Raw genomic sequence first — 13,385 nt, forward strand, 5'->3', positions numbered from 1 at the left:
ATTTATTCAAATAATTCTTAAACATAAAAGTTTTGACTCTTAGTCATGCAGTTCTTACTAAAAGCATGAAATTTGAGGAGATAACATCTGTATCACTAAAAGCATGAAATTTGATTCCATCACCAAATACAATGAAACAGGGTCTACTGCTAAACTGAAAATAAACCACTCAGGAGCACAATGTAACGAAAAAAGAGAGGTAAGATTAAGGTAAATTATCAATCTTCAACAAAATTGGTACTTCAAATGACTATGTCCCACTTCAATACTTGATAGGAGCAATAACAGCAAGTTGAGGTCCAAGCTTCTCCTCAGCAGCTTTCTCAGCCTTAACTCTAAGTTTTGCCAACTGCTTTCTCCTCTCATATGTTGCCTGAGCTCTCTCCTTTCTCTTGTTCTCAAGATCCTGTTGTAATCATAATTTCAAGGGAGAAGAAGTTGTGTGAAGATCATGGTAATCGCCAGAAAAGAAAAATTGATAACGAAACAGAAAACTAAGACTCTTATTAATAAACGGAATACTACCAGCATGTAAGCTTGACATACACGAATTGTAGAAACAGTAGCCCGGCTGTTAAAGCTAATGCACTCATAATTACAAGAATAAGGGCTACGCAGAAAAGCAGGGAACATAGAAAAACTTCTTACTGACTGAAAACATTAAGATGATGTTGCTATAAAATTCTTATACGAAATAGCCAACGATTACCACATCTTGCTCCTTTATATGCAAGTAAAAGATATCCAAATAGCAAGAGAAGACAGGAGGAGGGGGATATGAAAAGGGCTAAGAACAAGAAACTTACCCTGATAGTATCATAATGGTTCCATCCAACCTCTGATGAAAGCTTGCCCAAAAGACAGTACTTATGCCCTGCTTGGAGCCTCAATACCCTAGTAACAAAGAAGGCAAAATTTTCAGTGTTACAAGAATGAAGATACAAGAATATATAAATTATATCTGCAGCTAACAACTCACTTGAGAGCATCAGGAATGACCATCCTCTTAATCTTGTCATATGGGGGTGGGACACCCTCATAAACCTTCAAGCGGGCAAGTGCAGCTGCCCCGCGCTTGGTCTTGTGGGGAATCATCCTAAGGTAAAATAAACAGACATAATCAGGCAAAACGAGATACACGGCAAGGGCTTGAAATATGTACCACAACCATTGAGTACATTTGAATGCAGAAACAATTCGTAGTAGTTCTAAAGGGACTAATAAACTATAATACTCATCAATCAATCATGAAAACAGAAAATAACATATCAGAGTGAGCAAGTGACTCATGTCAATAAAAAATGATATGAAATAAAAATTACACCGCTTAGACAGACATGCAGATTTAATGCTTAACACACCTTCAGTAAATGCTCATCCAAGTTAATACTACTACATTGTTTTTTTTTGGAGGGGCTTCGAAAATCAGGGATAATGGGTCCGTCCCTCAAGCCTTCTCCACATTAATACCGGGCTTAGTTCGGATGGCGCAGGGCTTGAGCTATGTCACATGTCCCTCAACCTTTGCCACTTGAACTAATAGGCAGGTATTTAGTAAATACAGTTGTGATGAAGTCATCCGCTCAATAACAACAGGAACACCAACTTCATTGTTATACATACACCAGCTAAGCTGTTACTACCATGAAATTGACAGGGCCTAGCTCTGTCATGGCAGTATCTAACATAAGCATAGTTCATACTTGCTTAACTTAGCGCTTTAGATTATTCAAATATTATGCCCTACATTGCACAAAAAGTGATATTCTAGCCTTTCAAATTTGATCCAAGATAAGTGAATTTTTTGAAACCCAAGAGGGCATTAGCTTTTTTTTTCCTCTAAATTTATAGCCTTGTCTCGTAAATGATTTGAACAAATTTCAAAAAATTCTTTCAATACTTCTTTACCTTTCCTATGAGTAGAATGGCGTAAATTGATCAATAACCCTCATAATTAATGTTTAAAATCATTCTCCGGGTCCTATATAAGTGATTGTTAAGGGTTTGACACACTCATTAAGAAATCACTTGTATTTCTTAATGGGTGTGTCAAACCCTTAAAAATCACTTATATAGGACCGGAGAGAGTAATTAATAACTTTAATTTCGGTAAAGAGAGTGTTGAAAGATTTCTTAGAAATTTGTTCAATCATTAGCTAATTTTGGGGAAAAAATTAATACCTTCCTAATTTTTAAAAAAAATCATATATTTTGGACAAAATTAGGAAGGGCTATAATATCATTTTGTGCAGGACCGGAGGGAGTAGTTCTCTTAATGAGTTATGAATGTGCTAAAACCTTAAAAATCACTTATTGTGGACCGCAGGGAGTGCTACGTTGATAATATAAAAAGGTATATCTACCACTGCAACAAGTATGCCTTAATCCCAAACGAATTGGGGTTAGCTTCTTCTGGCACCTGCATTATTCCAACACTCAATAGTCAGCCTTTTAGTATACATTCAAGATTCTCTAACATGACATAATACTTCAATATTGCCCTGAAACGAATCTTGTGCCACAACTGGTAGCATAAACATCACAAAAAGAAGAAATATCATGTACTTCATCTAAAATAAGGATTTAAGTTATATATACTGAGTGTAAAGATTTTTTTACAATGTTAGTGAAATTTAATCTATGATAGAAAATTTAGTTACAATTTTTACCATATTATGAATTAATGTTCATCCAGAGATTTACTTGTAATTACCTAATAATTAACCTAATTGCTTAAATATTAGTACTAAAAATATCAGTACATAGAGCTAATATTCCTAAAATAAAACCATAAAAAACGCTATCAGCAAAGAATTTAAGTTATATACCCTAATGGTGCAATGATTGACTTCTAATCTTTGATACACTTTTATCGAATTATCACTTAATGTTTATCAAGGATTTACAGTAATTAACTATGGTGTAAATATTTTTAAATCGTCAATGCAAAAGCTTAAAATGGGTACTTCCTAAACAATGCAGATTGTAGCAACACAATAGTTTTTAAAAAAAGGTACATCAAGAATGAAATAAAAGCATATCACAGATGGAACGCCAAAGGATTTTAGAAGGAGCACGAAAATGGATGGGACCATGAGAGGGTTTAGTGTTCATTCTTTTACGAAGGAGCCTAAGGTACATCATTTTCAGTCATACAAGTCCACCGGAGAGACATATCTCTTCGAACCTAACAACCACGACTCGCTGTGCATTCAACATTTCTTGGCCAATATTGAGGGCAGCCTTCCCAGCATGTGGTGCCGTGCATCAACTATTAGGGAGTTATTTGACTAAATTAACTTAATATACTCATAAGAAAATGTGAAGATATATCAAAAAACTTCTTAGAAATTTGTTCAAAACATTTACTAGACAAGGGTAAATTTGGAGAATTAACTTTTTCCCTAAATTTACCCTTGTCTCTAACAATGAATTGAGCAAATTTCTAAAAAGTCTTTCAATACTTCTTTATATTTTCCAATGAGTAAATTAGGATAATTTAGTCAAATAACCTTCTTAACTAATATTATTGCAATAATAACAACCACTAATACGCCTCAGTCCCAAACAAGTTGGAGTTAGCCATATGAATCCTCGCTTCTTTCATTAACTAAAGCTATTAACTGATTTTATTGAATGGAAGCATTAATGTAACTGGTAAAGTTGTTGCCATGTGACCAGGAGGTCACAGGTTTGAGCCGTGGAAACAGCCTCTTGCAGAAATACAGGGTAAGACTACGTACAATAGACCCTTATGGTCCAGGCCTTCCCCGGACCCTGCATATAGCAGGAGCTTAGTGTACCGGGCTGCCTTGATTTTATTAATGGGTGCGCCAAATATTACAGTCCGGAAAGAGTACTACATTGTTCATATAAAAAAGTATATCACAACTGTAACAGATATGCCTTATATACTAGCTAGTTGGACCAACTGCAACAGCTTTGCCTTAAATCCATGCTGCCTGGATTCAGTGACATTATGCCAATTAAGCTTCTTTTGGCACTTGCTTCATTCCAATACTCAAATATTTGGCCTTTTTAGTATAAACTCAAGGTTCTCTAACACGAGATAATACTACATAATTCCCTTTCAAAATATCTCTTCTTACAACCAGTAGCATACACATACTTCATCTAAAATAAGGATTTAAGTTATAAACACCGACAATGTAAAGGTACTATTAGTGAATTTTAATCAACTTATAGCAAGTTAGCTACCATTTTTACCAAATTACATCACACCCCTCGGGGTGCAGCGCTTCCCATTGCAGGATGCTTTAAGCATCGGGCTGTCCTTTTACCAATTAATGCTCATCAAGAGATTTATATTTTACACCATCAGCCCATAGAACTTAAAATGGGTACTCTCTAAACGATGTATCAACACAATAGCTATCGAAAACCAAAAGGTACGAAAAGAATGAGATTTAAAGCATACCCACGAATGGTACGCCAAAGGATTTTAGAAGGAGCACGAAAATGGATGGGACCATGAGAGGGTTTAGTGTTCATTCTTTTACGAAGGAATCTAAGGTACTTCATTTTCTGTCTTACAAGTCCACCGGAGAGACATATCTCTTCGCACCTAACAACCACAACTCTCTGCCCATTGAGTAGCTCTTTGGCTAAGATTGAGGCCAGCCTTCCCAGCATATGGTGGCGCGCATCCACCACCGTCCTCTTTGCGCAGATTCCTGAACCTGATACCATCTTCTCTCTCACTCACTCACTCACACACGCAGAGTCACCTTGTGTCTCTGTGCAAAACCTAGGTGCTGCTGTGAAGAAATGGGGGAAAAGCTAGGCTTTTGATGGGGCGCGGGTTGGGTCTAAATGGGCCGTGAGTCCGTGCTTCGGGTTTTTGTTTTTGGCCCATTAGAATCGGAATTGGATGATCATCAATGGGCTCATAAATTGGGGTAAATTTCACAAATAACCACTTTTCAGAGGGGGGAAAAAATCAGAAATAGTCATATTTACAACTGGTAATTGAAAAATAGCAACAGTTTCAAAAGTAATCGAAATTTAGTCATTTTTTTCATGTACGGATATAATCTGAACAAAAATACCCTTAAAAATCCGGAAAAATTCTAGCATAATATGCTGAAGTTTGAATTTTTTACATATGAGATTCTAGTATAATATGCTGGAATTTTATAATGTGATGGAGTTCCAACATAATATGCGGAAAGTTTAAATGGAGGAGCTCCATAATCCAACGTATTCAACATAATATGCTGGAAGTTTATACACAGGAGCACCATAATCCAGTATATTATGCTGAAAGTTTTCGTGTTTCAGCAAAACTGTGACTATTTTTTAATAACTTTACAAACACTAGCTATTTTGCGATTACCGATCCGAAAATTGACTAGGCCGTGCTATTTTCACCTTTTCAGCTTCTGTAAAAATAGGTATTGTTGAATTTGGCCTGTCAAATTTAGAACTCCGTGATAGAGTTAGAGACTATATTTTTAAAAAAAGGACCGAAAAGTGACCAATGGGTGCGATTCCAAACTCCTGTTGATAATTATATGTAGTAAAGATATTTTAGAAATATTATCTTGTCCCTCATTACTTATAATACCACAATTAAGGACAATATAAATATTTTAAAAAGAATCTTAATTGTATAAAACATAGTATTAGTTAGTTATAATATATTTAAAGTGTATATAAATGAAAAGAAGATTGGTGTATTTAACTATTAGTGATCCTTCGGTACGTGCTTCATGTGTATCTCGTGCCAGTTAAACAAAATTCAAATAAGAACATAATATATCGAAAAAACTCATATATGCCTAGTATTTATATCAAATTAATAGATACATAATATGTGTTTCTTAATACACTTCTCTCCCCTAATCATTGTTAATTAATATATATTGTCACCTTATTATTGCCAAACTATGATAAAGTGATATAGTTTAATATGAATATTTTTATCTACTGCAAGCCACGAAACAGCATCTAAGTTTGCAGATAGTCAGATACCCTATTACAAATGTAGCCAAAACAGTGCGATGCTAATTTCAATAGTCAAGACTTTATTATTTCAGCTATTCATTTTGACCCCATTACACATCACCTTTTCTGATCCAGGCAATATGACAAAATAGTAATTATCACTTGAATAGAACATAACATTAAAGTAAATGGACATATCATTTTCCCGGTACAAAAAGAAATAATTATTAAATAGTAGTACTAAATAATACTTGTTTATTTGAATAATTATGCCACAGTTTCAGTTTTCCTTTCTATATAGTAATTGAAGAAATAACATTCGAAACAGAAGAGAAAGGAAAGATTGAAGGGATACGAAGTTATGGGAGCTGATAAGAATGTTTTGAAAACATATGGTGAAGTTTCTTTGCATAATTGTCCAGATGATTGTTGGATAATTATCAATGCTAAGGTAAGTAGAGAACCTTCACTTTTTTACCCTTTCTAATTCCCCCTTGGGTCTAATGAAAATTTTCCATTTTGTAGCCAAAAAAACTAGGTTAAATTATACGTACTCTCTCTATTTCAAGTTATATATTTTATTGGAGCAGCCCGGTGTATACAGTATCTCGTATTTACGTGGGATCTGGGAAAGGGTTGCACTCCAAGAGGGTGTGATGTAGACAGCCTACCCTAATGCAAGTATAAGTGGTTGTTTCCACGACTCGAACCCGTGACCTATAAATCACATGTAGACAACTTCACCATTGCTCCAAGGCTCCATTCTAGCAAAATTCTGATATGATTACGTTTAGGGGTAGCAAATGGGTGGGTCCGGCTGAATTTGGGCGAACCAAGATGGGTTAGGTCAATAAATGGGTCATTGTCCAACACAACTCAAAGTGTACTTGGGCTAAGATGGGTCGGGTCAAGATGGGCTAAACAATGGGCCATAACCCAACCGCCCAACTTGACCTATATTTTAGAATATACTCATCTTGCATAAACAAAGTCTTTTACCTTTTATACACTATAAAAGATAAATATAAATACTTAGTATTTTTAGAATCAAAATACATTTTTTTAAATAACAAATTAGTATTTAAAATGTGTAAGTTGAAAAATATTTTGCGAGTGTGGTGGGGTGGAGGGGTTGGGGTGCGTGGGTGGTGTAGAAAAACGAAAAACAGCAAAATTAAAATACATAAAAAAAAGTAAAAAAAAATTTGGGTGGGGGTGGAGTGGGTGGTGTAGAAAAACGAAAAAACATAAAATAGAAAATTGTAAATAAAAAAAAAGTAAAAAAAAATTGTGTGTGGGGGAGGTTGGTGCAGAAAAACGAAAATATTTTCCGTCATACCAAACATACCCTAAAACTTAAATACCTTGATTCTCATTTTTAAACTTAGATACAAAAATTAATGATGGGGCAACTAAGTAAATTTCTAGATAAGTTGGGATCCATTTGTTTTGGGTGAGCTTCATGGATTGTATTTGGGTTACTTCATGGGTCAGAATAATGGGTTAACTTGGGCTCAACCCAAATATACCCATGAGCTAAAATGTTTGTAGCCCAACTCATTAATTTCTGGACGAGTTGGGTGGGTTGGATGAGTTTGGGCTCGAATTGCCACCCTTAATTACGTTTTTTATAATAGATTTGCATATTCAGAAATCACGTAAAAGTGTTATGATATGCAGCTTTACATTTTAAAATGTTTTAGTATGGATAACTAAGTAATTTGATTAGCGGAATAGCAAATTAAATAAGATATCTAGCTTAGAACATAGTGAAATGTATACTTTCATCAATCTTTCTGGGCGAGTTAATTTATCAAGAAGGGGTAGCATGATTTACATAAAGGAGCCAACCAAAACTAATTGTTGCTTAAAAGGCTAGTTGAGAAATTTGATATGTAGAAAAAATTACTCCTAAGTACTATTTTAATATAAATTAAAGACCGGGCATAATAGACTATAAAAAAGTGAAATATATTACAGTGTAATGTAAGTTTAAGAAATTAAGAGGCTGAATTACTTGCGAAAAATTACACTGTATAGCTATTCTAAAAAATTATAGCCAGTATATATATATATAAATTATGTTTGATCAAACGGCGAAATATGTAACTTCCCCTATTACTTACGCAGGCATATAATGTGACGAACTTCCTAAATGATCATCCTGGTGGTGATGAAGTTTTGTTGGCAGCAGCAGGTATAGAAATTGTTGTAAAAAGTATTAGGTGAACCAAAACAAGTCACATAAAAGAGAATCTGATAATAACTCAACTTGTTTATAATTTGCTCAATCATTGAAGTTAAATTTATGTTGCCATATATAATAGGTCATAACTCAACGTGTACAACTTAATATTCCTTTTTAAACAATTATTACTACAAATTGGATTAAAATTACTCTACACATTTATTTCAATCTATATTATTGTAAACTAAAGAAATGAGTATAACTTATTAAGTGCTTTAGTTTAGGACTTCAAATAGTGAGTTGAGATTAACTTGTTTAACTTATTATGGTAATTATGTATTTATATGTTAAATGAGGTGACAATGTGAAATCTTTTGCATTATCCAATAATAACAACAATAAAATACTTAGTGTGATCGCACAAATGGGGTCTATACACAGACTTTATCCCTATCTTATGTAAGATAAAGATGTTGTTTCCGACATACTTTCGGCATGGAAGCTTTTACATTATCCGTGCACAAAAATAAAACTATATTCATATATATACCCTGACAGTCATGTTTCTATATTTTGTGCCAATTTTCATTTTCTAAGTTATAAATTCATTGTAAAAATCTATCTTTTTTCGTTCTCGTCTGGCCATAAAATCTGGGAGCTTTTTTCAAATTTTATTTCAAAAATCTATTTGTTTATAGATTTAAACCCTTTTTGGCAGATTTTGAAAACAAAATCTTCTAATCCCAAAAATAGTTCTAGAGTAGTTTCTAAAGTTTTCTACTGACAAAACTTTAAATTCTTTTCAAGTAAAATATATGTCCAAACACAATTTTAACTTTAAAAAATCATTTTTAATCTCATCTTAATTTTTATTTTTATTTTTTTCAAGTTTCAACTAAATTTATATCCAAACGCTAGCTTCATATTTGTTCTTTTCTATAAAAAATTGATTTTAGGCAAGGATGCAAGTGAAGAGTTTGAAGAAGCAGGACATGGCAGTGCAGCAAGATTAATGTTAGATGAATTCTATGTAGGAGAAATTGATCCTTCTACAAAAACTACTGTTTCTACAACCACAATTTCATCAACATATTTGCTTCCAAAACTACCTAAAATTAATCGGCAAGGCAAGTCATCTAGGCCAAATATTGTAAAGCTTCTTCAGTTTTTGGTGCCCATTGTAATCTTGGGGTTGGGCAGTACTCTACTTAGGTTTTGGTATTGATCAAGAAAGAATGAAACTTAAGTAAATTTGGCTTTTCACTTCAGATTTGTATCATTTCATGTGCAATTACACTCTTGTTCTACATAATTAGAAAGAGGAATTATAATTTATGAAAACTTCTAAGCTGTTTAATATGAGACGGATCTATAAACCTGTTCAATCCAAGATAATATTTTTCTGGTTTCAATTGCTGTTGAGAGAATAACACTCATGTTTAATATATATATATTTGGATAATTTTATGTATGTATGTATGTATGTATGTATATATATATATATATATATATATATATATATATATATATATATATATATATATATATATATATATATATATATTCGGCTATTTTCTTTTTAGAGCGGCTATATAGTTTCATTTTCCCAAAACAAGGCAGTATTTCAAATTTAAGCTTGTGGCTCTAGACCAAGGTTAATTAATTTCTTCACATAAGGAACAAATAATTAATCACCATATGATCGTATGTGTAGGCCATGGCGGGTGAAGTACACAAATAGCCCTCAAAGTGGATGTTATCTTCATTTGTCACGGGCGGAATTTCAAGTTTAACAAGTCTTGGCTCTCACTTGCCCCATGAGCAACATTTTTAACTTTTGATCTTGAAGTTCTGTTTATAGAATTAGTAAGAGTCAAAAGTTAAAAGTTCCTCCTAAAAAGTATCAATACTTTTGTAATTTTTTGGGCTACGGCAAGTAACGTCCTATGAAGGGGAGTGTTGGGGTAACAATAAAGTTGTTTTCGCGTGATTTATAGGTCACGGGTTCGAGCCGTGAAAGCAACCACTAATACTTGCATTTAGAAAGATTATTTATATCATATCCGTGGGATACGATACTACGATTCCTCTTTAGACCGTGTGTGAACGAGAGATGTTTTGTGCCTCCACTGATAACATTCTATGCAATGGGGTCAAAGGCCATTTCAGGAGCAATAACTTTTGTTTGAAAACAATTGAAAAGGGAAAATTGGAAGGCTGTCATTTCAAATCAGGTAACAAACATTAATTGCTTATGACCATTGCACACACCACAACACAATCCAAACTATATGGCAGCTCTTTGTAAGAGGGCACATGTAATTTGTGCAATATATTGCATGTGTTGCTACAATGACACTAGCAGACTTCAAGAAAGCAACATTGAATTGTATTCTTTAAATAGAATTCACATAATGAAAGAGGTTCATTTGGGAGTTACTTATCCACATTAGGGCACATTCCAGTTCATTAAGTTTTTACTATGCGTGAAATTCGAAAAAAAGTCGGACCACAAGAATCTATTGTATGCAATCTTACATTGCATTTCAGCAAGAGACTTAACTTATCCACATTGAAAATATTAAGAAAATCACATTGTCTTGTGAAATTTAATCAATTTTAAAATATTGTTGACCTTATTTTTCAGATAATTAGTTTCGCTTATTATAGGCGATCGCGCGCATATAGTTATCTTCTTAAGTTAACATAATAATATAAAATTCTTTTATACTATTAGCGCAATTTATTTTATTTTATTTTTTTGCGGTGAAGGAAGACAATATCTGACCTTAGTACTGTTCATGATTACCAGATGAGCACAAATCTCCACATTGTGACTTCATCCCCATACCCTTTTCTACAGTTAGCTTCCAAAACCTATTGCAGAAGTGGGACTATACTTGTCTCACCTTTCCATTGAAACAACCAAAATAGTTCCAAAATGAGATGAATCTTAAAGGGTGAAAACAAATATATCTTATAGAATGAAAAAATTTCACCTAAATTATGTGGGCTCTAGCCTCATATTTAAGTCTAGCTAAGGGTAAAAATAGCACGGGCTAACCAGTTTTCGGATTGGTCATTCAAAAATAGTCAACGTTTGTCAACTCATTGAAAAATAGCCACTATTTTGCTGCAACAAAGACCGATCCAGCATAATATACTAGAGTTCGGTGCACCTGTGTATGAACTTCCAGCATATTATGCTGGACCGATATACTTTGTTGGCTCCAGTATAATATACTGGAATTTTAGTATATTATGCTAGAGTATTTTTCGGATTTTGAACAGTGTTTTCGTTCAGATTTATCTTTACATGAAAAGTGGCTAAATTCCGATGACTTTTGAAACTGTGACTATTTTTGAATGACCACTTATAAATCTGGCTATTTTTGAATTTCTCCCTAGCTAGGGAAATTCAAAAATAGCCAGATTTACAACTGGTCGTTCAAAAATAGCCCAGTTTCAAAAATAATCGAAATTTAGCCACTTTTCATATAAAGATAAATCTGAGCGAAAACACTATTCGAAACCCGAAAAATATGCCAGTATATTATACTGAAGTTCCAGCATAAGTATGCTTGAACTCCAACATATTATACTGGAGTTCCAGGATAAGTATGCTAGAATGGAGTTCCAGCATAATATACTGGAGTTCCAGCAAGTATAATTATCTAGTATAATATACTGGAGTTTGGAGCACCGGTGCTCCAGTCTCCAGTAGATTATACTGGAGTCGGCAAAGTATACCGATCCAGCATAATATGCTGGAGTTCATACACAGGTGCACCGAACTCCAGTATATTATGCTGGACCGATCTCTGTTGCAGCAAAATAGTGGCTACTTTTTATTGACTTCGTAAACGCTGGCTATTTTTGAATGACCAATTCGAAAACTGACTATACCGTGCTATTTTTACGTTTTGAAGATCAAAAAGGCATGAATAAATTAAATAAAAAAAAAACACATCTAACTTTAGGTCACTTTATCCTTGACGTTAACAATTGTCTCGTAATTACTCTTAACCTTAATAGAATTTTACCTGAAATATAATAGAAGATAATGGCAAACCATAATCTAAAGTAGAAAGATAAATTTGGACCGTTTTCTTTGATTTTGACACATAAAATTTTTAATTCACGTTAGAGTTTCATTAAAATTAAAGATAAATACGAGATAATATGCTAACGACAAGAATAATTGACCTAAAATATAATGGAATGGTAAGTGCCAAGCAGTCAAAAGCAAAACTTATTGTGGGAGGCAATATTTTCAAACAAGAAAGAACCATTGGTTAAAAAGCTAATCAATGGCCACTTAAGAATAAAGAGGAAGATTTTTAAGTGATATTCCCATTTTTGTAATCTAGCAAAGAGAGTTATTGGAAATTGAAAATTCCTTAGTTTGACAGAATTGATTATGCTATTAAAGAAATATTTCACATAATTGATGATGCCATTAAAGAAATATTATAACTCCACTATAATCCACCAACTACAAACCTCACTTTTTTCCTCAATACATCATTCAGATGCTTTTTAAAAATTTAATTTACTAAAATATTTTAGACAATTTGTTGTCCAAAGGAATATGCTTTCTCACTCACCTCACTTCTTACTTTTTTAGATTATTTTCAACAATGGTGAAGGGACAAGAAGCTGCCTAACTTTCTAACCTTATTTTCTTGGGATTACTAAAGAAAGCACATTCTGTGTCTTTTGATTACACGGTCAATTGCTTTTAGTCTTGTCAATTCTTTCAGCATAAGTAGTGCATCAAATATTTTTTTAAAAAGAGTCAATAAACTTTATTCTCTATAACAATAAAATCTATTCAATAAGGTGATTTTACTATATAGTAAGTAGAATATAACAATTTTATTATTATTATGAGGAAAACTTATAACTTCACCATTAGGGGTCATATGGTTTGAAAATTAACTATATTGGGATTAGTTATGCTTGGATTAGGTATCTTGATATTATTTCTTATTAACTGTATGGTATGTTGTATTAATTACGGAATTATCAATTTTACTGTTTTATCCTGTCAGGTATAAATTATCCCAATAATTTTTAATCCAGAAATAATTTATTCTAGGATTAGTAACCAAACAAAGAATAAAGGATACTAATATATTATCCCAGAATTATTTTTGTTTATCCATCGTACCAAACGACTACTTATAGTTATTATCAACATTCCATTTCATCAAAATACCCTTCTCTT

General features: G+C 33.1%; 2 protein-coding genes across 2 annotated transcripts; one reads left to right on the plus strand and one right to left on the minus strand.

Annotated features, from left to right (window-relative positions):
* Nucleotides 1-71: 71 nt before the first annotated feature.
* Nucleotides 72-4,793, minus strand: LOC104236847 (large ribosomal subunit protein uL13z). The gene is made up of 4 exons (XM_009790862.2): nucleotides 4,439-4,793; nucleotides 980-1,096; nucleotides 807-894; nucleotides 72-406 (listed from the first exon to the last, which is right to left on the minus strand). The coding sequence occupies exons 1-4, from the start codon at nucleotides 4,708-4,710 to the stop codon at nucleotides 263-265; spliced, it is 621 nt and encodes a 206-aa protein (XP_009789164.1). The 5' UTR covers nucleotides 4,711-4,793; the 3' UTR covers nucleotides 72-262.
* Nucleotides 4,794-6,231: 1,438 nt separating this feature from the next.
* Nucleotides 6,232-9,517, plus strand: LOC104236849 (cytochrome b5-like). Its single transcript, XM_009790865.2, has 3 exons — nucleotides 6,232-6,418; nucleotides 8,098-8,164; nucleotides 9,112-9,517. Exons 1-3 carry the CDS (start codon nucleotides 6,329-6,331, stop codon nucleotides 9,378-9,380), a joined length of 426 nt encoding a protein of 141 aa, XP_009789167.1. The 5' UTR covers nucleotides 6,232-6,328; the 3' UTR covers nucleotides 9,381-9,517.
* Nucleotides 9,518-13,385: the final 3,868 nt, after the last annotated feature.

The sequence above is a fragment of the Nicotiana sylvestris genome, chromosome 10 (assembly GCF_000393655.2).
Source record: "Nicotiana sylvestris chromosome 10, ASM39365v2, whole genome shotgun sequence".
NCBI classification, from domain to species: Eukaryota; Viridiplantae; Streptophyta; class Magnoliopsida; order Solanales; family Solanaceae; genus Nicotiana; species Nicotiana sylvestris.